Source organism: Pongo abelii, chromosome 19, assembly GCF_028885655.2.
Source record: "Pongo abelii isolate AG06213 chromosome 19, NHGRI_mPonAbe1-v2.0_pri, whole genome shotgun sequence".
Classification (NCBI taxonomy): domain Eukaryota; kingdom Metazoa; phylum Chordata; class Mammalia; order Primates; family Hominidae; genus Pongo; species Pongo abelii.
In genome coordinates, this window is record NC_072004.2 from 55,917,280 (window position 1) to 55,942,634 (window position 25,355).

The 25,355-nt window shown below is 38.5% G+C and overlaps 1 protein-coding gene across 13 annotated transcripts in view; it reads right to left on the reverse strand.

The window, feature by feature from the left end:
* RPS6KB1 (ribosomal protein S6 kinase B1) overlaps positions 1–25,355 on the reverse strand; it is a 123,042-nt gene that overhangs the window by 61,573 nt on the left and 36,114 nt on the right. For 6 of the 13 annotated variants that reach the window (XR_008515607.2, XR_008515606.2, XR_008515608.2 and 3 more), the window contains exons 5-14: positions 25,195–25,342; positions 21,612–21,669; positions 20,061–20,161; positions 17,526–17,616; positions 17,262–17,352; positions 16,486–16,593; positions 15,507–15,569; positions 15,243–15,320; positions 10,871–10,978; positions 6,581–6,693 (exon numbers count right to left, since the gene is read on the reverse strand). Coding sequence is in view for 9 of the 13 variants with exons in the window: in XM_054537013.2 (XP_054392988.2) it covers positions 6,581–6,693; positions 10,871–10,978; positions 15,243–15,320; positions 15,507–15,569; positions 16,486–16,593; positions 17,262–17,352; positions 17,526–17,616; positions 20,061–20,161; positions 21,612–21,669; positions 25,195–25,342 (959 nt within the window). In the remaining 4 variants the exon portion in view is untranslated. Of the gene's footprint in view, positions 1–3,405; positions 5,565–6,580; positions 6,694–10,870; positions 10,979–13,991; positions 14,190–15,242; positions 15,321–15,506; positions 15,570–16,485; positions 16,594–17,261; positions 17,353–17,525; positions 17,617–20,060; positions 20,162–20,738; positions 20,987–21,353; positions 21,429–21,611; positions 21,670–25,194; positions 25,343–25,355 lie in introns of those variants that run through there. The other 7 variants (XM_054537011.2, XM_054537012.2, XM_054537017.2 and 4 more) reach the window with 6 other exon arrangements.

Below are 25,355 nucleotides of genomic sequence, written 5' to 3' on the forward strand. Positions count from 1 at the left end.
GCAACATCCCATCTCTATTTTAAAAAAAAGAAAAAAGTTTCAAGACAGATGCCCTAAAATCTTAGAAAAGAAAAGAATTGCCCTTATAATTAGTCTTCTCCATAAAAGTTTTGGAATTTTATGCTTGAATCACCATCAATTGGAAGATTAAAGCTTGCACTGAGAGGTGGTCATGAGGTTTTGATTGATAGTGGGTTTGTTCGCCTCTAGGTATTTCTGCAGGGTGTTAGAAAAGAGAATGAAGCACTTTCTCCCCTTGTTACTTCTAAGGAGGAATCTGAAACCTAAAACATGTCTGAAGGGCTGCTAGTGCTTGTATCTGTTTAGAGTACATCCATCAGTTTGTAGTCGAGGAAAAGGTGGTAGAAAGAACTTAGGAAGCAGAGGTAGAAAACAGATTTGCTGTACTGGTAAGACAACAGCTAAACCAGCACGTGAATTAATAAGGATACTGACCAACTGGTTATAGAAGGCACTTTCATGACTGTATGGCCATTCAAATTGACAAACGAACATTAGGAAGCCTGTACCTTTTTTTTTCTCTCCAGGTAAATACTACCAGGTTGTAAGTACAACTATATTCAATTACAGTATATTTCACTCTGTTATCTACTTTGAGACCCACTACAAATATTATTTAAATGGCTTTGTGGTGATGCTAACAGTTGTATTATTTAGGTATACAGCAGAGGATGGGTGAGAAAAACAATGTGGGATTACAATTCGGCTGTGAAGGACAGCCAAGATGACTTCTGTTCAAACACAAGAATAGCATTTTACTTCAGCCCTATTTAACAATACCTATTTAATACATTTGCTTACTCTGTAACTATTCAGACAGCACTGTTTCTTAATGTGATTAAATAACCAAGGAGGTGCATGGTGGGGTTTTTTTTTGGAATGCAGTTTACCTATAAATTGAAAAGGGAGAAAATCTAATGGAGCTATGCCATCCAATAACAGTGCTGATGAACTGGAAGCATTTCTTCCATCCCTCTATTCCTTCACCTCAAAAAAAGGTAATGTAGATTCAGAAACTCATTTACTCTGTGAATTCAGATCATGACTTCTAAAAGATTGTTTTACCAGTACTGATAAGCTACTATGTTGTATAGAAAGGCAAAATCAGTTTGGGAGCTTCTGTAGATCCCCTTGGCAAGTGTGGTATAATTACCTCACAGAAAAGAAGTGGTTAATGCAAAATACCCAGCTTACACTAGATATATTGAGACATTAGTTAAAACACATTTGTTCACTATGTTATTTTGTGCATACATATCAAATTATCAAATGTAGCTGACCAAGTGTAGCTGAACAAATTGTTGACTGTTAGCACAAGGTCTTCCTAGAGTTTTTTATGAAGGTAGCTTTCACGTAGGTTGTTACATGTATTTTTTTAAGTAAACAATTCATGTCTACTATCTGACATAACTTGAAAATCAAAGATGTGTAACATCTAACATAAAAATCAATACTAAAACTTGTTATATACTTAAATAGCTTCAATTTCTCAGCAGAACAGCTTTTAACCCATTCCTTACATACATAGTTTATTTATATGACAACTTGAACACATCTGACATGTTAATGAAAATAAATTATTTAAACCATTTATACAACTGATATGTATACTAATTCCTTCCTATCTTAGGATAATAAAAAAATAAATCACTTCTATTTTATGTTCATTCAAATTTGCATTTAATTTCTATTTACATTCATTCAATCCGAAATCAAATAATACAGTAAACTAAATACAAGATGAAAAGCAGAACAGGTGTTACCCTCATAGCACTCCTAATAAGGCAGCTGAAGAATTTTATTTACTGATAGATGCAAAGCCAACTTAGGATAGGAGAAACAATAGTTTAAAGAGCAAACACAAACATAGATGAACACATCTTTCAGATGTTATTCCAGATATCCACTGAGATAATACTTGTGCTATAATGTTAAGAATCACACAAGAAAAAGTACTGTATTAATCAGCAACAGACCACAGGTTATGTGTGACAAATACTTTTGTGATAGTTTGTCCAGCTTGCTAGTGTCTACTCCTATGAAAAAAGGTAGATGTTTGGACATTGATGTTTTTGAGAAATTAACCATTTTCAAAGCCTTAAAATCTATTCTTCATAAATTCAACATTTCTCATGGGAATAATCTTAGATCTAGCCCTTGTAAGCTAGGAACCACATGATTAACTGAATATTCAAAATAGGTCCTATATTAAATATATAATCCAAGGCTCAGTATATTAATACTATCTAAGATGCATCTTGTTTATAATCATTTATTACCTATAGTAAAGAATGTTGAATTTATGGAGTATCATACATGCATCCTCCACCCCTCCCCTCAAATTATCTTCTATCTTAAAAAATAGTATGGAAAAATCCTTCTTGAAGGATTCAAATTAGTTAAGACCATAAAGGGGGAAAAAGAACATAATTTTCCTAAAAATCTGGTTCAAAGTTCAATAATTAATACTTTTACATTGTTAATCACAGCTGGTTTATAAATCCCAGTTTAGTTATTCTGTAATGCTACAAACCTTATAAAATCAAATTAGTAAACTTCAATTCAGTGATTATATTTTAATTAAAAAACAGCATGTATAAAATAAAAAAATATCCTGTAATAGCTGATTTTAAAGAAAATAATCAAGTGATGAAAAAAAAAGCACTTAATCTCTTTTATACACTTACCTGGTATAACATAAAGAACCCTCTTAGAAACTCAAGACTAGTAATATCGACATCATATTTTAAACTATGCTTGGATTTGTACAAATAAATATAGATAAGCCATATTGCATAGGTGTGTGCTTTCTGTCTGTGACACTAATGTGACACTTGACATGTTTTCACAGTCATAGTAGGGATATCCATTTATGAAACAAGTTCTCAATAAACTTTCCACAGCATGGGAAATAAATTTCACTTAATAAATGTGAAGGCAGAAAAACTATGTATTTGTGTGGATGGTAGCTGTGCAATTAATGCTTTTTATGCAGAAAAGTTGCAGTGTTTGCCACTATTGCTGGCACTGCTAATTATGAAAATGGTTTAACTGGGGTGGTTATAGCCAGCCAATCACAGTGCTCATGTTACTAGCAAATAGGACCTAGGAGGAATATTTTGGTGTATCAGTTTCACTGGAATTTGGTCAGGCAGTCAACACTACAGTTAGTAAACATATTTGAAAACAAGTATCAAGAGTATCACAAGCCATTTACAGTCTGAAATAATACCTGTACATATCACCATAGCTTTTCGGGTTCTGTTTTTTCAGACATCACAAATTGTCAAAGAACAAGGATCTGCACTTTTTAAGTATAATTTATGCTCTTAATTATTATTGTAGCTTCTAATTTACCAGCAACAGTCAAAGTTCTCAGTAGGCTGCTGCAATAAGGGAGGAGGGGGAAGAGGGAGTGATTTTTTTTTTTTTAAAGGCTTTCTGTCCAAAGATGAACTTTTATCAATTCTTTCAATTATTGCCACAATTGAAAAGGTGTATTTCCAATCATTTTTCATGGTTCTGTTTTTGCTTACTGTCATAGGATTTCATCCCATCTCATTTGAGTTGCAATTTCAAAAAGCAAAGCCTTGCTCTTTTCTGACTGAATTCAACATGCATAAAGAATTTTATGGCTTGGATCCTATGGCTCAAAAAGGTTTGAAAACATAGCAAGCAGCATCTATTTAAAAAAATCCTAGGGTTGCAAAATATTACAAACTGACTTTGCACACTCAGACTGAAGACATTATAAAAGACAAAAAGAGGTGATAAAACTCAACTGCAACTGCATGATCATCTATTATACCAGTATGCACTGAAATATATTTTTATAAAGCTCTGCAGATATTAAACCCTTTCACCAGCTAAAGTCATGGAAATGCTCTCTTTAAGGCAGGAAATATTTAAGAAAGGTAAAGTTACCTTTATTTTCATTCTTTGTACCTGTAAATCATTTATGTAGATTTTGTTACAATTTCAAAAACATAGTGTCCTGTTAACATGTTTCCTAAATTAAGCCACTAAGTTTTCTTTCCTGTGGAAGACATTCATCAAAAGGCCATCAAATATTTTTACAATCAAAAAATGTAGCCCAAGTACAGGAGAAAAAAAAATAGACCTTTTTTTCTTTTTAAAACTGTTGAGGAAAAAAATATAAGGAAGGTAGACAGCAGAAACAGTAGAAAGAAGTAAAACTGAAAATCTTACCAATTTGCTGTAAAAAGATTAGACAGAGAGTGGGCCACAGCAACACCCTCTTCCCCTGGACATCCCTATCTCCCTCACCTTGCCGACCGCAGTATGTATTTATCCTGACTTCTGTTGTTCTTCAGCCATGGGCTGAACACATTTGGCGTCTTGAACCAAATACTGGTATAAGAACAGGTGGCGATTTTTTTTTCCAGTGCAATGCAGGCCCGGGACAATGATGAAATGTAGGACATACAACTTATGCCCATTCCAAGGCTTCCAGTTAAGCTTAGCACATAGCAGTACTGCAAGTAGAAATGATTAAATAGATTCTTTTTTTTTTCTCATATTACAGACAGGTATTGCAGCTGGGTTACTGAAAATAAACCCCAGGTCCACCCCAATCCCTCAAACGAGCCACAGCTGTGGTTAACAATGATTCATTTGCATTTTATTATTTCACCAAGAGAAGAAACAGAAGTTGTCTGGCTTTCTTCACACCAACCAATAATTTCGCATTTTAAAGTTTGGGATGTTTTTCATAATGAGCTGAATCAAAAATCTATTTGAAAAATATATATTTATATAAAAAAAAGATTCAGGTTGCTTGCACGTAAAACATCAATTGGTAAGTTTGTCTTTGATTCCATGTTGCTGGAAAAAGTTTGACCAAGCTTGCATGCTAATTTGTCCTTAGTTGCAAGTATTATAGGCAATTTTGTACTTTGCCTAATGAAAGGATAACCCTTCTTCGACACAATCAGAACTCAACAGTGATTCAGAAGCAACATCCTACCCTTAATACTGTCAGTTTCGAGTCATCAACATGAAAATCCTTGATAAGGTTGAGAAGATGTCGCGAGGAATCAATTAATTGATGTGCCTAAGTTCAGCAATACTATTTTGCTTTAAGTTTTTTTTTGCACCATTGATTGATTTTTTAAAATCCACTTTATTTTTCCTGTGTCCAAAATGTTCTATGTAATGACGCTGACTCTCTGAAACTGTCATTTTGAGTCTTGTTTCACCTTGCAGGATGCTCACACATCGCCCTCTCCACCTTTTTTGCCTTAAATTCATTAAAAGCATTGCTCTGTCATAGATTCATACGCAGGTGCTCTGGCCGTTTGGAGATCATGGGAAAAGCTTGTTTTTTGTATGGCCCAGAGTTCGGCTGTCGTATTGGAAGTGGTGCCGATGCTTCCCCACTCATTGTGACATCCATCTGCTCTATGCCACTTGTTTCCATTGGGTATTCCACAGGTGTCTGAGGATTTGCTGTGCTGGCCGAAGCACCTCTTCCCCAGAAATCCCCAGGAGAAAATTTGACTGGGCTTTAAGACAAGGAAGAGCTATCATTCATTTGCTTAAGGGTCATCTCAACAAGACATATTTCCTTTACATTTAAAGGGAGTGGGGTAACATGACATTTATTTTCATTTAATTTTATTTTCACATGGATTAGCACAAAGGCAAAAATTGAACCATCTCTCCCCCACCTAGATTAACTGCTAGAATTTCCTAACTGGTCTCTTTACCTCTACACCTGACCCCCAAAACCCTCAATGAGATATATATATACATTTAAATACATATTATATATCTCATTTTACTCTCCCCTGCTCAAAACAGCTTTCTATTGCATTTAAAATAAAATACTTTTCCAAACCTCTGCCCTTCTCCTCACTCACCACACACTCCAGGAACATTGATTTCCCTTTCATTTCCAGGAAAAGGGCAACTTTTCTCCTCCCTCAGGGCTTTTGCATTTGCTGTTCTTCTGCCTGCAACATTCTTATACCTCCTATTTTTGTAGGGCTGGCTCTTTCTGTTCACTGCTAGATGTTACTACACCAGGGAGGCCTTTCTCTGATCACTGTGAGTAGAAGCCCCCTTGTTTTTCCTCTGCTCTCTACCACTACATTCTTTTTTTCCCCTTTTAAATTATAGCACTTAACACTATTTGTAATTATATTTTTGTATATCCTTTGTCTATTGTGACTTTCCCACTAAATTGTAAGCTTCATCAGGACAGGGACAATTCCTGTATTATAGTACTATATAGATACACACACATAACATGCAGCATGTAATGCTGGTACTCTTGGTGCACAATAAATGCTGAGTGAATGGATAAAGAGGACATTTGCCAGTATGGCTGCTTACTTTCAGGAGGGAAGGTAAACCATATAACATCATAGATTAGTCAGACTAGTCCTTTGCAATGTAAGATACAGATGTTGTGCTTATGTCAACCAAAGAGAATATGACAGTCTTTCATTTATATAACTTGGCATAAATTTCTTAAGCAAACACTCTTGTAGGTTGTTTAAAAACAAAAAAAAGTGAAAATAAGAGTGTGAAATACCTGACAGGTGTTCGTGGGCTGCCAATAAATCTTCGAGGTGATCGGATTTTTGGTTCAAAGGAAAACTTTTCTTTCACACTTTCAAGTACAGATGGAGCCACATATGTAAAACCCTGAAAGACAGTAACAGTGGACTACAGAATGGCATTTTGTTATGTATCTCAAGAAAATGGGGTTGTTCAGTCTGACATACCTACACAATGATGCACACCTAAAACCACCAATGTGTACACTCTCCCACGTCCTCAACCTCATTTTTAGACCCGTTAACTTCTTTCCAGCCATTTCGTGAGGCACACACTTCAAGAAAGCAGAATTCCATTGAGCCTGCTCAATGTTTTGTTTGCTAGCAAACAAAATTCCACCCTACTGACAGGAATAGAAAAAAACACGAAAATTCAGGCTCCATATGAAGATGTTAAATACGGCCAGGCACGGGGGCTCACGCCTGTCATCCCAGCACTTTGGGAGGCCAAGATGGGCAGACCACCTGAGGTCAGGAGTTCAAGACCAGCCTGGCCAATGTGGTGAAACACCATCTCTACCAAAAATACAAAAATTAGCCATGCATGGTGGTGCACGCCTGTAATCCCAGCTACTCGGGAGGCTGAGGCAGGAGGATCACTTGAACCTGGGAGGCAGAGGTTGCAGTGAGCAGAGATCGCACCACTGCATTCTAGCCTGGGCAACAGAGCAAGACTCCATCTCAAAAATGTAAAAAAAAAAAAAAAAAAAAGATGTTAAATACTAGGAGAAATGTAAAGAAACTTCTAGTGTTTCTAGCCACAGGCATATAAGCAATTAAGTTTATCACCCTAAAACAGTTTCTCATAATTAGACCAAAGCAAAAACAATTTTCTGACTTGGCATCAAAGTCAGATCTTGTGATCTTTCTGGTTTTATGCCAATGATTGGACAGAATTCGTTTTTTGTTGTTTTAAGAGATGGGGTATCCCTATATTGCCCAGGCTGGAGTGCAGTGGTGATATCATAGCTCACTGCAGCCTCAAACTCCTGGACCCAAGCTATTCTCCCACCTCAGCCCCTCAAGTAGCTGGGACTATATAGGCACGTGTGATCTCTGCCCAGCTAGAATTTGGTGTTTTCTTGATGAATAAGTATCAACATTTCAAAAACCTTCAGTTGTAATAGGCAAAAATGCAGTTTTGTTCATTTTAGTTTTCTCTTGGACCTTACTATTAGGGTACCGGCTGTCATTTCTCTAGCTGTCAATGTTCATTCTTTTAACCATCTTCACCTATCTTCTATCTATCAAAATCTATGAGTAAGCATTATGTATTACAATAAATAAGACTCAGCAAAGCTCTGAGTGAAGGCCCAAAGAGTGAGGTGCAATTCTGAAGTGCATATGATTTGTGACAGTTATATGTGAACTTCAGAGAATAATTTTACAAACGTTCTAGTGGACTAAAGCTGTAACTACCAAGAGGTACAGGCTGTGCCTTAATCATCTTTGAATTTCCTCTAATTCTGTGATGGAGTCTTACAACAGGAATTAAAATATTTGTTGAAATGAGGTTGCTAGAACCACATTATCCAGATAAGTGGGATATCACTATGTGTGTGTGTGTGTGTGTGTGTGTGTGTGTGTGTGTATATATATATATATATATTTTTTTTTTTTTTTTTTTTTTTGAGATGGAGTCTCACTCTGTCGCCCCGGCTGGAGTGCAGTGAGGGGCGCGATCTTGGCTCATTGCAACTTCCTGCTCCCGGCTTCAAGCGATTCTCCTGCCTCAGCCTCCCGAGTAGCTGAGACTATAGCCATCACGCCTGGCTAATTTTTGTATTTTTAGTAGAGATGGGTTTTCACCATATTAGCCAGGCTGGTCTGGACCTCCTGACCTTGTGATCCGCCTACCTCAGCCTCCCAAAGTGCTGGGATTACAGGCGTGAGCCACTGCACCTGGCCTATTTTTTTATTAATGTTTAAAGAGATCCACTTTATGTACAGAATTCTGGCTACAACCTAACAAATGAGTCGCTCTGTTCATCATTAGCCAATTTAAGTAATTGTGAAAAGCTTAACAATACTTTAACTGGCAATGAAAGCTTCAATATCTCACTTTTACCACCACAACTTTGGATTTCTTGTAGCTAAATAAAATGCTTCTATTTTGTGGGGGAAAAACTGTCACATAAGTTGAAATTCTGCAATGTCCAATTGAGGAAAAGGTCTCTATGTTAAATCAAAGGTATAAATTCCACATCTGTAGTACATGAGAGAAAAAAAGAATGCCAAAATTAAAGTGATTCATGCCCACTTCTCTAACTGAACCTAAGATTTTACTAACAGAGATGCCGTAACTTTGATCATGCACACATCAAACTTGAATTTAAAAACATGCATGCACTCACTCATCTTTTATCTCTTATGTAATTAATACTGTAAGATGATATTTTGCCTATGTGCTCTATATTACTAATTTATAGGATTATTACTATTCAGTGTTGTTTAATCAAAACCATACTGTACTAAACACAACTTTTGCATTCTATGCTAACTTAATTTTTTTTAATTAATTAGTATTTTTTTTTTTGATACAGAGTCTCTCACTCACTCTATCGCTCAGGCTGGAGTGCAGTGGCACAATCTTGGCTCCTGCAACCTTTGCCTCCCGGTTTCAAGTGATTCTCCTGCCTCAGCCTCCCAAGTAGTTGGTACCACAGGTGCACGCCACCACACCTGGCTAATTTTTGTACTTTTAGTAGAGATGGGGTTTCACCATGTTAGCCAGGCTGGTCTTGAACTCCTGACCTCAAAGTTATAGGCATGAGCCACCATGCCCCAACTCCATGCTAACTTTAGAGCTTATTTCTCATCCCATAAGATACAACACTAGTATTACATAGTGAGCAGTGTAGGGAAGAAAAGCTTGAGAATTAAGTTAGTGACAAATCCAGTGAACTCAAAAACACGGAAAAAACACTCCCAAACAATTATTTTCCCCATATCCTAATCTCCCTAGAGGTAGTCCAAAAACGAATGACAAAAGAAAAAAAAGGATACAAAATGAGATAGATGTTCATGTGACATATTAAGTATAGTAATAAAATCAACAAGCATATGTGCTATTTGAGCAAAATAGGATGCATTCATGGTCTGCTGATATAAATCCATCATTTCTGTTGGCCAACATCAAAAACCTTTACTTTTCTGAGGAGACAAGCTATAAATCTATACAGACATTTCTACAATGAGAATTCACTATTACATATGAACCAATATATTTTGATGTCAAATATTCACAATTAATGTTAAAAAAATCCCCTACTTGGCCGGGCGTGGTGGCTCATGCCTGTATTCCCAGTACTTTGGGAGGCCAAGGAGGGTGGATCAAGAGGTCAAGAAATCGAGACCATCCTGGCCAACATGGTGAAACCCTGTCTCTACTAAAAATACAAAAATCAACTGGGCGGGGTGGCACACGCCTATAGTCCCAGCTACTCGGGAGGCTGAGGCAGGAGAATCACTTGAACCAGGAGGCAGAAGTTGCAGTGAGCTGAGATCACGCCACTGCACTCCAACCTGGCGACAGAGCGAGACTCCATCTCAAAAAAACAAACAAACAAAAAAATCCCCTACTTATGTTAAGAGTACCAAAAATAGGGCCAGGAATGATGGCTCATGCCTATAATTTTGGCACTTTGGGAAGCCAAGGCGGGAAGATAGCTTGAGTCCAGGAGTAAAATAGTGTGACTCTGTCTCTACAAAAAAATAAAAAATTAGCTGGATGTGGCACACACCTGTGGTCCAGGTACTCACAAGGCTGAAATGGGTGGATCACTTGAGCCTGCGAGGTCAAGGCTGCAGTAAACTGTGATCACACCACTACACTACACCCAGCCTGGGCTACAAGGTGAGACCCTGTCTCCAAAAACAAAAACAAAAACAAAAAAGTACCAAAAATCTATAGCTGTTTCAGGAATAAAATACATGTAGTGAGGTTTTTCTCCCCGACTGCTATGACTAATTTTTGGTTGAGATGCTAAGCCAAACATCATTTTAAGTCTGTGGCCTAAAAAAAAAGGGGAATCATACTCTCCAAAGAACTGTACATTCCCACTCTAATTGCTAAAATAAAACGTTGGATTATGAAAATCAATTTTGTAGGTATCAGTAAGTTATAAGGTCATGGCTTATTAAAAAAAAAAAAAGTGGGCCAGGTTACCTACATGAACTGCAAAGCAAGCAAACTGAATTTTCTTTGAAGAGCCCATTCTCATACTTAAAATTTCCCATGACTACATGGAAATTCTTTCACTTACCAGAAAGACCTGATTGGCACTTTCACTGAGAGTTGAGTCATCTGGGCTGTCGACAGGTGTCTGACGTGTAAACTTGGAATCAAACTGACTTACATCCTCTTCAGATTGCTTTATACGAACAAAATAATTTAGAAAATAATAAATAGTCCATGTTACATCAATCAAATGCACGGTAAGCTCTGGGAGCTCTTTTCACAGGGGTTAACTATAATAAAGTAGTAGAATAGTCTTAGCAGGCACAGAATGAAGAAAAAAATGTAGGTGGAAAGTACTGAGTCAAATTACATCTTCAAATCTTAAACATGCACTAAAATAGATTTTAGTATACAGTTATTCCTATTAAAAATGTGAATATATCGACTGGGCGTGGTGGCTCATGCCTGTAATCCCAGCACTTTGGGAGGCTGAGGCAGGCGGATCACGAGGTCAGGAGTTTGAGACCAGCCTGGCCAACACAGCGAAACCCCATCTCTACTAAAAATACAAAAAATTAGCCAGGCATGGTGGCGTGTGCCTGTAATCCTAGCTACTCGGGAGGCTGAGGCAGGAGAATTGCTTGAACCCGGGAGGCACAGATTGCAGCAAGCAGAGATCGTGCCACTGCACACTAGCCCAGGTGACAGTGCGAGAGTCTGTCTCAATTAAAAAAAAAAAAAAAAAAATTGAATATATCAAGCTCAAAACAAGCTGGAAAAAATGTTAATATCAATTTCCCCTCTCACAAAGCTTCAGTGTGCCTAGTCCACTGGCTAAATCCCTGTTTATAGATAATTAGTTCAGTTGGCTACTGCAGGTTTGTAATAAACCTGAAAAACTACTGAAGCAGAGTTAAAACATGAATAACACTGGTAAGATGCTCCAGTTAAAGTTTCTTCCCACAGCTTATTTCATTCCTTTAGAAATCTAAAGGAGCAAAAATAATTTTCTATTCTGCATGGTTTATAAGTTATATTTCCTTGTGAAAGTATAGTTATCACTTCAGTTCTAACCATGAGATTTATTTATTTAATTCCTTCTCTCTTTCCCAAAATATCTGGTTAGACTCTTGGGCCAAATGTAGGAAGTAAACAATAATTTAGAATATCTGACTTAATAGTAAAAGATGACCACATTGACCTTATAATTCTCTTAGAGCCCAGACTGTGAACCTGCACTCCCTGGAGGAATGGCTGATTCCAAGTGTGGGGAAAATGTACAAGATAAGCATAGAACACAGTTTCCTTATTTTGCTCTCTCGTACAATACCAGACTATGTGGTCATGTCAAAAGGACTCAGCATTCACTGCACCCAGCATTCAATGAAGGGAAAAGTTGAGCATCAATAAAAATAACTGCCAGGTGCGGTGGCTCACGCCTATCATCCCAACACTTTGGGGAGGCAGAGGCAGGTGGATTGCTTTTGTGCTCAGGAGTTGAAGACCAGCCTGGTGAACATGGCAAAACCCCGTCTCTACCAGAAACACAAAAATTAGCTGGGCATGGTGGTGTACCTGTGGTCCCAGCTACTCAAGAGGGTGAGATGGGAGGATTGCTGGAGGCCGGGACGTCAAGGCTGCAGTGGGCAGAGATTATACCACTGCACTACAGCTTGGGTGACAGAGTAAGACCCTGCCTCAAAACAATAAATGAATAAATAAAAATAAAATAACTGCAATGAAATGAAACACAAATATGTTAAAACACGTAAGTTCATAATATACTAAAAAAGAAAAAAAACACACACACAAAGTTCATTGGTCAATTCTGGAAGATGCTAGGGAACTAATTCATTATTTTGAAAACTAGGAAAGAATCAAACATACATCCTGCCTTTCCTGTATGAACTGTACCTTGGGTAACTAACTGATCAAAGAGTTTCTCTTTATGAAAGAATTCCAGCTAACAAAGAAAGAAGAAATAACAGTTAGAATAAGACCATTTCACAAACACCTGATGAAATTATAAAAGTAGGCTAGAGTTTCTCAACCTCAGTGCTACTGACATTTTAGGCCTATTAATACTTAGCTGTAGGGGGCTGTGCTCTGCTGACTCTTACCCCTGAAGGTACCTATAGCATTCCCTCCCCCAACCTGTGACAATCAGTGTATCTCCAGACATTGCCAAATTACCCTGGTAGTGAAATGCTGACACAGGCAATGATCAGTGACCACTAACATCACTTAAAAACACACACACACACACACACACACACACAAAACTACACATTATGCCTCCTGATCAAAGCATGCAATACTGAGAGTTTAATCTGAATCAGATCAACCACCTAAATTTAACTACCAGTTTTTGGAAATTCAGAGAACAGATGAACATGGTCAATGAAACTATGGGGATAATATCAGCAAAATCAAAATTTGAGAATTCTACAGGACAAATGACCCAGTTTCTTCAATAAATCACAAGGGGAATCTATAAATGAAAAGAGACCTAAGAAACATAGTAACCAAACATATATACAGACCTTGATTAAATCCTTACAAACAGGAGAAAAAAAAATAATGGAAAAACAACAACAACAAAAAAATTAGGTGGGGCAACATAGGGAGACCTCATCTCTAGAAAAATTTAAAAAATTAGCTGGATGTGGTGATGCACCCCTGTGGCCCCAGCTATACGGGAGGATCCCTTGAGCCTGGGAGGTTGAGGCTGCCATGAGCCACTATCATGCCACTGCACTCCAGCCTGGGCAACAGAGAAAGACCCTCTCTCAAAAAAAAAAAGAAAAAAAAAGAAAAGAAAAAGGAATTAAAAAAAAAAAAAAACCTAAGGAAACTGTCAACTTCTGAGGTGTGATGATGGGATGGCAGTTATGTTTAAACAAGATGACCTAATCATTTTTTAAGCTGGGCAGTAGGTATATGACAGTTATCTTCCTTACAATTGTTTATTGTTTTTTAAAGTGGGGACATTATGCTCCATGACCAAAAAATAATCACCATCATCATCCTCCTCCTTCTCCAACTACATCCTAAGGAATGGAAAAAGAAACTGTATTTTCTCAGATTCTGAGGTGGGAGAAAGACAATAACTAACACACTAACTCATTTACTCATAAACATATTGTTATGGGTTGAATCGTGTGCCTTACCCACCCCCAAAAAATTTCATATGTTGAAATTCTAACCTCTAGTTCCTCAGAATGTGACCTTATTTGGAAAGGGTTATTGCAGATGTAATTAGTGAAGATGAGGTCCTACTGGAGTAGAGAGGAACCCTAATCCAATATGCCTGGTATCCTTATAAAAAGGGGAAATTTGGCCACAGATAATGCACACAGGTAGAACACCATGTGAACATGAAGGCAGAGATCCGGGTGATGCACCTACAAGCCAAAGAATGACAAAGATTACCAGCAAACCACCAGATGCCAGGGGAGAGGCATGGAACATACAGTTTCTCACAGTAGTCAAAGAAACCAACTCTAACAACGTGATCTAGAACTTCTAGTCTCCAGATCTATGAGATAATAAATTTCTGTTGTCTAAGCCACCTGGTTTGTGGTACTTTGTTGCAGCAAGCCTAGCAAACGAATGCACATATATTCCATACTTTGAAGAAAAAATTCCCAGAGAATCATATTTAAAATGGTTAAATTAAGCAAAATAAAACAAACCAAAAAAAAAGTCCCAACTACCTGAAATATTTAATTGTCTTAGGTAACTGACTTAAAAATAGCTAATACAGTCAATTGCCACTGGCTTTAGTTCTTTACAAGGTAGTACAAAAATAAAAGATGCTTGGCTGGGTGCAGAAGCTCACACCTGTAATCCCAGCACTTTGAGAGGCTGAGGCGGGTGGATCACTTGAGCCTAGGAGTTCAAGACCAGCCTGGGCGACATGGCAAAACCCTGTTTCTATAAAAAATACAAAAAAATTAGCCAGGCATGGTGACACGTGTCTGTAGTCGCAGCTATTCGGGAAGCTGAGGTGGGAGAATCACCTGAGCCTGGGGAGGTCAAGGCTGCATTGAACTGTGATCGTGCTACTGCACTCCGTCCTGGGTGACAGAGTGAGACCCCGTCTCAAAATAAAATAAAATAAAATAAAATAAAATAAAGATGCTGGAGAGGATAGACCAGAGATCTTTGAACTGCTAATAAAAATAATGTTTCTGTCTGCTCTGAGATTTTTCTTATTCTAAAAAAAAAATCAAGTGATCCTCCTGCCTCAGCCTTGCAAGTAGCTGGGACTTACAGGCACAAGCCGCCACACCCAGCTAACTTTTAGATGTTTTGTAGATATGGAGTCTTGTTATGTTGCCCATGTTGGTCTTGAACTCCTGGCCTCAAACAATCCTCCCACCTCAGCCCTTTAAAGTTTGGGGATTACAGGCGTGAGCCACTGCACCCAATTATACGCTTTCATGTATACTTACCAACAGAGGTTTAAAGGGGGGCTCCACCTTTCGAGCCAGAAGTTCTTCCCAGTTAATGTGTCTGAAGAATGGATGAGCCTAGGAAAAAAAAAGCAGGAAGAAAAGTTGAGGTGACTAGACTTTGCTGGATTGATAAATTAATCACCTTTTTGAAGTTACAAGTCACAAAATAAGCTAAACTTATAAGCAACTACATATAACCCTCAGAAATACATAAAACTAGCATTATCTTCCCCACAAAACACCAAAGATGCCAATCCCTACTTGAACTTCTCCAGCGTCCCCAGGACCAGCTCCCAGACGAGAAGCAGCATTTCTTTTCAGCAGCTTTAAAGAGGAAAAAAAGCTTGGATAAAGAACCTTAGTCAAACCGATTTTTTTTTTCCTTTTTAGACTTTGCTTGTCTACTTTGCCTTGAGAAAATATAGTTTATTGGCCAGGCACGGTGGCTCATGCCTGTAATCCCAGCACTTTGGGAGGCTGAGGCAGGTGGATCACCTGAGGTTGGGAGTTTGAGACCAGCCTGGCCAACATGGTGAAACCCCTTCTCTACTAAAAATACAAAAATTAGCCTGGCGTGGTGGTGCATGCCTGTAATCCCAGCTACCAGGGAGACTGAGGCAGAAGAATCACTTGAACCTGGGAGGCGGAGGTTGCAGTAAGCCAAGATCATGCCATTGCACTCCAGCCTGGACGACAGAGCAAGACTCCATCTCAGAAAAAAAAGAAAAGAAAAGAAAAGAAAATATAGTTTACTAATTACTACTGAATATTGTTTAAGGGTCTGTAATCCCAGCACTTAGCACTTTGGGAGGCCAAGGCAGGTGGATCACCTGAGGTCAGGAGTTCCAGACCAGACTGACCAACATGGTGAAACCCTGTCTCTACTAAAAATACAAAAATTAGCCGGGCATGGTGGCGGGCGCCTGTAATCCCAGACACTCAAGAGGCTGAGGCAGCAGAATCGCTTGAACCTGGGAGACTGACGTTGCAGTGAGCCAAGATCGCACCACTGCACTCTAGCCTGGGTGACAGAGCGAGACCCTGTCTCAAAAAAAAAGAATTAAAAAAAGAATATGAAAAGAAAGTCTTTAAACAAATCTGTACTTCGCCTTCAAAAATTGAAGACTTTTTTTGTTCAATATTTATATATGACTCTTTATTCAAAGTATACATTAAATTCTATCTAGTTAAATCCTAGTCATTGAATCTTGTACTGTCAGTGACCATTTAAGAACCTTACCTTTTTAAGCAGATCTCTGGCTTCTTGTGTGAGGTAGGGAGGCAAATTGAGTTTACATTTGAGGATTTTGTCAATTGTTTTCTTTCTATTCTCCCCAGTGAATGGGGGCTAAGAGTAGAAGACAAGTGAAAAATATTAGCAGGAGTGAAAAATATTAGCATATAAGAAACAAATTTTAAATAACAACATTATCCATTTCCTGAATTAGTTATGCATGGAGATCAGAAATGTATGCTGTGAAATGGGCTAACTGCTGAAGACCTTTATTTTGTTTTAGAGACAGGGTCTCACTATGTTGTCAAGGCTAGATTCTATTAATAATCCTTAGCTCAAATGATCCTCCCACTTCAGCCTCCTGAGTAGCCTGGGCTACAGGCATGCACCACTGTGCCCGGCAGATGTGCAGTTTTTAAGCAACAGGACAGAGGAAGTAGCAGCGTCCTGGAAGGAAGCCTGTGTTTCCACCATTAACTTGCTGTGTGATAAGTGAGCTATGTGATTTTATCCTTCAATTTCTCCATTTATAAAATAAGGGCATTATCTATTCAACATCTATTTCACAGGCCTGCCATGACATAGATCATTCAAATGAAAATGTTTCAGAAAGTATGAGATCCCATATAATCATACAGCATTATTAGTGTTAAACTGCTAATAACAAATCTTTGGGCTTTGAAAACTCCATTGGTAACATGTTCAGAAAGCACAGGACAGGTCTCTTGCTATAGTGACTCAGCACAGACCATAATACATGCAGCTTTTAACTGTGCACCTACTGCTCCAGTCAGCATGTCATACATTAATGCTCCCAAACTCCACCAATCCACAGCACGATTGTGGCCACTTCTCATCAAGATTTCAGGGGCCCTACAATGAGGAAAATAATATGCTTAAAAATTCACCCATTAGCATATCATCTGAATTAGAATTTTAAAAACAATATACAGAGTCAATGAGGGTACAGAAAACAGATACTATTCCTTAAAATAGGTAAAATTAGCTATTACCCCCAAACCAATTATGCTTAACATGCAGCTCACATGTATTCTATTGTTCCACAAAATGTGTGTGTGACTGTTCCATCATGAATAGATTCTTTGCATAGTCCAAAGTCTGTTAGTTTCACATGACCTACAATGAAAGATTACAGCATGATTATTCTCAGAATTTAAGTATGTGCAGTGTTTGAACATGTCATATAATACCTTAATCTATCCTTCCATTTAACTTTTCTTGCCTCAAATTTTCTTGCAGATGTCAAGAACAAGGTACCATCCATAAAATGGGATGTAACTGTTTAAGGCTAGGGCAAAGTCACCTTTTGCCAACGATACAACCTATCTAGTAAAGAGAAAATAAAGATAGAGAAAAAAGTGAAATAACCTGTTTAAGGCTCTAGCTTTAAGTATACACAAAATCCTCCACCATCCTGAAAAAGAAAAATCCTGGGAAAACTGTTTTTTCAAGTCTAGTTTAAGTACACAGACCCCAATAAACATATTCTGTACTTTTAAACAAAGGTATGAGATAGTACTTCAAATATATAGCTTTTATCACACTGAACTGTGAAGAGTTCTTAAAATGGTCTCAGAAACTCATTATAACAAGGTAGCTCATTCTGCCCAATGCTACCAATTAGGGGAAAGGAATAAAATTGCTAGATAGTATGAATCAATCATCACTGATCCAGAAAGTAAAAAACTTACCACCTTATACAAAGATCATTTCTGTTCAAGTTTAGCTTTCTTTACTGGACTGTCATAACAAGTGGTTCAACAGTCTCAGGGACTCTAGTATTTGAGGTTCATTTCACAGAAAAGGCACAATGACCTATTGATTCAAATGTAAATATATACTACACTCTGATACAGAGAAGTATGGCCTTTATTTTCACAGAACCATCTGATACACTGAACCTTATAAATCAAAGAAGAAGTTAACTATTCTATCGCTTCCCTATTCTATCCTGTGACTTATAATTCAGATCAGAATCCAGGTTTTGGGGAGTGAGGAGGTGTTGATGACAGGAAGGAAGAGATACTGATTCCCATGACATATTCAGTTAAGTATATCATTTCTCCTTAAAAAAAAAAAAAAGGTGGGTGGAAGAGTATAATCTGGAATGTTTATATGAGCCTCGGTCTTTCATACATCATTTTCTAAGAGTTTGAAACAATTAACTACCTCATGGATTATTCTGTAGACATCTAAGGATTAGCAGCAGCTACCACCTTCTAGATACCCTGGGTCAGCTGGTTGCTCCTTTGGGGTATAAGTGAATTGCCAAGTCTACCCACAGCCCAGATTAGCGTAAGTTGAGCTGTCTGTAGCAGCATGCAGTTGTAGTCAAGGCTCACTGTGCTATATCTATAGCTGTATAGATTATCAGTCTCTCTGATGTTTATGTTTGTTGTTACAAACAAACAGCAAGAATAAACTGATTCTGGCTGGCGGGAAGGTGGGTTATGCCTGTAATCCCAGCAATTTGGGAGGCCAAGGCAGGCAGATCAATTGAGCTCAGGAGTTTGAGACCACCCTAGGCAACATGATGAAACCCCATTTCTACAAAAAATACCAAAAATTAGCCAGGTATGGTGGTGTGCCACAGTGGCCCCAGCTACTTGAGGGGCCAGGGTGGAAGGATCACTTGAGCCTGGGAGGCGGAGGTTGCAGTGAGCTGTAATCATGCCACTGTACTCCAGCCTGGGTAACAGAGTGAGACCCCCATCTCAAAAAAAAAAAAAAAAAAAAGAATAACCTGATGCCTACTAAACATCATATTTCCAAAGTTTTATCAAATACTTTGGTTCAATTTCAATCCTTTTTCCAGCATTAATAAAACCTACTCTAAGAAGCATAGCTTCTAATATTCACATATTTTCTTTTTCTTTTTGAGACGGAGTCTCGCTCTGTCACCCAGGCTGGAGTACAATGTCACGATCTTGGCTCACTGCAACTTTCGCCTCCTGGGTTCAGGCGATTCTCCCACCTCAGCCTCCTGAGTAGCTGGGATTACAGGCACCCACCATCATGCCCAGCTAAATTTTTTTTTTTTGTATTTTTGTAGAGATGGGGTTTCACCATGTTGGCCAGGCGTCTTGAACTCTTGACCTCAGGTGATCCACCCACCTTAGCCTCCCAAAGTGCTGGGATTACAGGTGTGAGCCACTGCCCCCAGCCAATATTTACATATTTTCATTATTAAAACTCAACTTATATAATTGAGATTCACTTTTCAAGTAACAAGCCAAAATTAATGTTTAGACTGGCTTTTACAGTCTAAAACATTATACAACATTTGATGTAAGGATTCCCAAAACATGAAAAACTATAAAGAGTAAGGATTAAACTAAAAAAGGCAGTTGAGCAACTATTATCCTCAACTTCTTTTACTCTCACCAAGTGTAATTACCTAAAGACTTAAAATATCAGCAAGTACTATGATGCCATGAATTCTGAGGGAGGAAATATACAAAATAGAGAGATGAGTATGGGGCTTTGAAAATGGCCGTGACCTATGTGGGAGGATTTTAAGATGATTATTTACTATAGAATTGTTTACGGTATGTCTCCACCTTGGTGATTAAGCATGATATTCTCCGGCTTCAGGTCTCTGTAGATGATCCCCTTTTGATGTAAATGCCCCAAAGCCATGGAGATTTCTGCCAAGTAAAAGCTGGAAACAAAAGTGATTTAATAAAATTAAAAAGAGTGTAATCTATCCAAAGCAGTTTATGTATGGAGCAAAATTCCTTGAAAGAAACAGACATGCACCAAAGACCAAATTAGTGGGGTAGGGGGATGTATGGGAAAAAGAGATGGCATAGGATGCTGCCAAACGGCATGGGGACATTTATGTTTCACTCATTTTAGTGAAACTATAAAGTGCTTTATTTTGCCATTAGAATATACTGCTAAAATTGCAAAGATGTCCAGAATATGCTAAACTGCCATTGGTCATGTTTTGTTCTGTCTGTGTAGGAATTAAGCTAATAGCCATTCATTTCAAAGCAAATTTCTCCCATCTACACCCAACTTTAAAATCCCATAGGAAATAGGAACTTTGTTATTCTCAGAGATCACATCTTGATTTCAAAAGGTATCTTATAACCTGACCCTTAGAAGCCCACTCATCCCTTACTTAATACAGCTACATTTATTTATAGACAGCTCAGGCCCACAGTATCTGCCCTCCCTCCTGCCAGCCAGCCCACAACTATAAACTGTGTGACACTCAAATTTATCTACCTCAAAAGAATAAAGGGCTGAATCAACCCTGTCTGGATTCGAAAAGCACAAGGCACTGCAATACTGGCTGCATAACAATGTTGCAATCCTGCAGATTACTCCAGGATGGAGAGGGTGTGTCCTAGAGGACTGAGGCAGTTTCACAGCCAGCACCACCACAAACACAGCCTCCAACACGGCTCAGTGAGCCTCCTCCAAAAAAGGGCACTTCATCCCTAAGGCTCTTAAATGCAGCTTCTGTGTTAGAAAAGGCCTGAAATTAAACAATGGAATGCAGTTTTGGTAATTAAGGTAGAAAAAAACATTTAAGTGTTGTTTTCTATTAAATTAATGTGTAGGATAAACTGATTTACTGTGACTCAATATTGTTGCTTCACAAAAGGACGTGCATATTTTTAATTTGAAGCAGATGACATGTTTAGAAATAGGAGGGTAAATCCCATCCTGACTATACAATCAATCCACAGATGATATGCCCAGGCTTATCACCTCCCTAAGACTGCACCTTGAGAAACAGAAAGCCTAAAAAAAAAGGGATGATTTCTGACAATTTCCATTGTTCCACACATAAAGGTTCACTGGAAAACCACACTCACCCACAGCCAAGGCAGGCAGCTTACCAATTCAAGGAAAGAAAGCCGCAATGAGAATGGTTCTGTTAGGAACAACTGGTGTGAAGAGCGTTCCACTCAAGCCTAAGGGCAAAGGAATGATGTGACCTCCATAGCTGCCCAGTCCCAAAACTGCTTTTCCCCCTTGAGGTCCTGAGTGAGTGACTGGCTCCAGCTCAATTTACTGAATCATGTGGCTGCCCATAGTGGGAATGGGGCTTTGCTTGTAATTACCTGAATCTATGCAACCACAAAAAGTTCACTTACCAGGCAGTGTCTTCCATAAATATTCCCTCTCTTTCTAACTGCATAAATAGTTCTCCTCCTGTAAAAAAAATAAAAAACATTAGAAATAAAACAATATTTATTTCCAACCCACTTCTAATGAGAGAGTTTGTGCTTTCCTTCTAACCATCATTAAAAGACATCAGCCCCTTAAAAATGAAAAACAGATCCTAAAAATTATAGGTTTTAAAACTAAGTCCTCAGGATTCTATTTTTAGTAGCATTCTTATTCTTCTGTGACACACATATATTTAAAAACTAGAACTGGCTTGGAATTCCAGGTTTTATATCTACAAACTTTAAAATATTTGTAGATTCCAGACCTGAAGTTAAAAAAAAAATCTTGATTAAAGACTCTTTAACATTTTACCCATAAGTAGAAAAATGATAGTCTACAATTAAATCACCCTCACTAATTTTAGTGAATGCTCATATTTCGTATTTTCAGAACCCTTAAATAAACAGAATGAACCTGGCAGTGGCCTAGTAAAAAACATGGCACAATTTGAGTATCAAAATAAATAATGATAATAAAAGGTTATATCACATTGAATGACATTAGGATCCCTAAGTCCACAATGACATAAATAAATAAATACATAAATGTTTTAAAGGGGGAAGAAGAGAAAGTTCTTTATTACAGTAGAATCCCAAGTAATAAGTGAAGAAGACATGATGGAATAAGAAAAATTACTTGGCAAACATCACAATTAATTGTTGCAAGCAAGATTCAATGGATGTCAAAACTGAATGTGGGCTTGGCGCAGTGGCTCATGCCTGTAATCCCTGTACTTTGGGAGGCCGAGGCAGGCAGATCACCTGAGGTCAGGGGTCATCTCTATTAAAAATAAAAAAATTAGCTGGGTGTGGTGGTGCATGCCTGTAATCCCAGCTACCAGGGAGGCTGAGGCAGGAGAATCACTTGAACCTGGGAGGTGGAGATTGCATTGAGCTGAGATCGTGCCACTGCACTCCAGCCTGGGCGACAGAGTGAGACTCCGTCTCAAAAAACAACAACAACAACAAAACTGAACATGAAAGCTTGATGAAAGATATTTAAATAATCTCAAAGTATCTCCTCAAAAGATACTTATTAATTACAAAGGCAAAAATGTCACCAGGGAAAAAATCGGCAAACACCACCTTATACATGTGACCAAAGTTAACATCACAAGTGATGGGACAAAGATATAAATATCATGTATCTCTTGATCTGATGCATTAAGGAGGACACAATGTCACTTCAATGGTCCTGCCAAAATTGCATAACCTGAATCTAATACTAAGGAAACATCAGCTAAACCCAAAGCATTCTACAAACTAACTGGCCTGTACTAATCAAAAATGTCAACATCATGAAAGTCAAAGAAAGACTGACGAAATGTTCCACATTAAAGGAAACTAAGAAGAGTTATAATTGCATCAATGTCAATTTCCTATTTCTGATCATTTTAGTATAGTTATGTAAGATACTGTCCTTGATTTTAGAAAATATACACTGAATAGGCTGGGCGCAATGGCTCACACCTGTAAACCCAGCACTTTGGGAGGCCAAGGTGGGCGGATCACCTGAGGTCAGGAATTCGAGACCAGCCTGGCCAACATGGTGAAACCCCATCTCTACTAAAAATACAAAAATAAGCCGGGCATGGTGGTGGGTGCCTGTAATCCCAGCTACTCAGGAGGCAGAGGTTGTAGTGAGCCCAAGATTGCACCACTGCACTCCAGTCTGGGCGACAGAGTGAGACTCCATCTCCAAAAAAAAGAAAAGAAAATAAAGAAAACATACACTGAAATTTTAGGGGTAAAGAGAAATCATGTCTGTAACACTCTCTTAAACAGTTCAAAAAATTATGTATGCATGCGTGTATATATGTATACACATAGATACATATACATAGAAGGATAGAACAAAATAAATGTGGTGAAATGGTAACATCTGGGGAATCTAGGTGAGAAATATATAGGAATTCTTTGTGTGTGTGTGTGTGGGTGAGACTGAGTCTTGCTCTGTTGCCCAGGCTGGAGTGTACTGGCACGATCTCAGCTCACCACAACCTCCACCTCCCAGGTTCAAGCAATTCTCCTGCCTCAGCCTCCCAAGTAGCTGGGATTACAGGAGTGCACCACCATGCCCGGCTAATTTTTCTATTTTTAGTAGAGACAGGGTTTCACTATGTTGGCCAGACTGGTCTCAAACTCCTGACCTCATGATCCGCCCACCTTAGCTTCCCAAAGTGCTGGGATTACAGGCATGAGCCACTGAGCCTGGCATAGGAATTCTTTATACTACTCTTAAAACTTTTTGTGTTAAGTATGAAATTATGTCAAAATAAAGTTTTTCCGGGCGGGCACAGTGGCTCACACTTGTAATCCCAGCACTTGAGAGGCCAAGGCGGGCAGATCACCTGAGATCAGGAGTTCAAGACCAGCCTTGCCAACATGGTGAAAGCCCAGCTCTACTAAAAATACAAAAAAAAGCCAGGTGTGGTGGCGCATGCCTTTAGTCCCAGCTAATCGGGAGGCTGAGGCAGGAGAATCGCTTGAACCTGGGAGGCAGAAGTTGCGGTGAGCCGATATCACGCCTCTGCACTCCAGCCTGGGAGAGAAGAGTGAAACTCCATCTTCAAAAAACAAAAAAAAAAGTTTTTCCAACGGCAATAGTCACAAAACAGTTGCTACATTCTGTAGCTTTTTGTTCCATGTTACATGTTACTGCAAAATCTTTCTCAGAGAACTGAACTGTGTTTGCTAGAAATAGATACCTGTGGCCGGGCGCAGTGGCTCACACCTGTAATCCCAGCATTTTGGGAGGCCGAGTCAGGTGGATCCCCTGAAGTCGGGAGTTTGAGACCAGCCTGACCAACATGGCGAAACCCCATCTTTACTAAAAATACAAAAATTAGCCAGGCGTGGTGGCACATGCCTGTAATCCCAGCTACTCGGGAGGCTGAGGCAGGAGAATCACTTGAACTCCAGGAGGCAGAGGTTGCAGTGACCCAAGATCACACCATTGCACTCCAGCCTGTGCGACAAGAGCAAAACTCTGTCTCAAAAAAAAAATTAAGTAGACACCTGTGATCTAGAAATGATATGGAAGCAACAAGTTCCTACGAGGTGGTAGGCCCTGGCAAATGTGGATGATTTCCATTATAAGCTACATACCCCATCACTAAGGCTACATTAAACTAAAAACTCTTGTTTAAAGACCCAATTCCAAAAATAGTATGTTAAATAATCTTCCCAATTATTTAAATTACAGTATCTTACCCCAGTACAATTTGATGGCTCTGCATCACTTAGGTATTTGTTTTTCTGTTAAGTGACTGATTACAAAGGAATTAAAATAAAATTTTACAGATGAGGAAAAAAAATCTTTAGTTTCCTCTATATTTGTCTGCCAATAGAAACATTTGGTCACATCTGAATTTTGTACTTCAGTGTACTCATCAATTTTAAGCACTATTTGATCATAATGGGAAAAAGTATTTTTCCATTGAAAAATAACATTTGACCCAGTTTCTGGAGCAAATGCAAATAATTACACCAAACTCTGTGTACTGACCACTGAGATACTCAAGGATGAGGTAGAGTTTTCCACCAGTCTGAAAGGCATAAATTAAATCCACGATGAAGGGATGCTTTACTTCCTCCAGAATATTCCGTTCTGCTTTTGTATGAGCTGTATCTTTAGCATTTCTTACTATCATTGCCTAAAGGAAAACA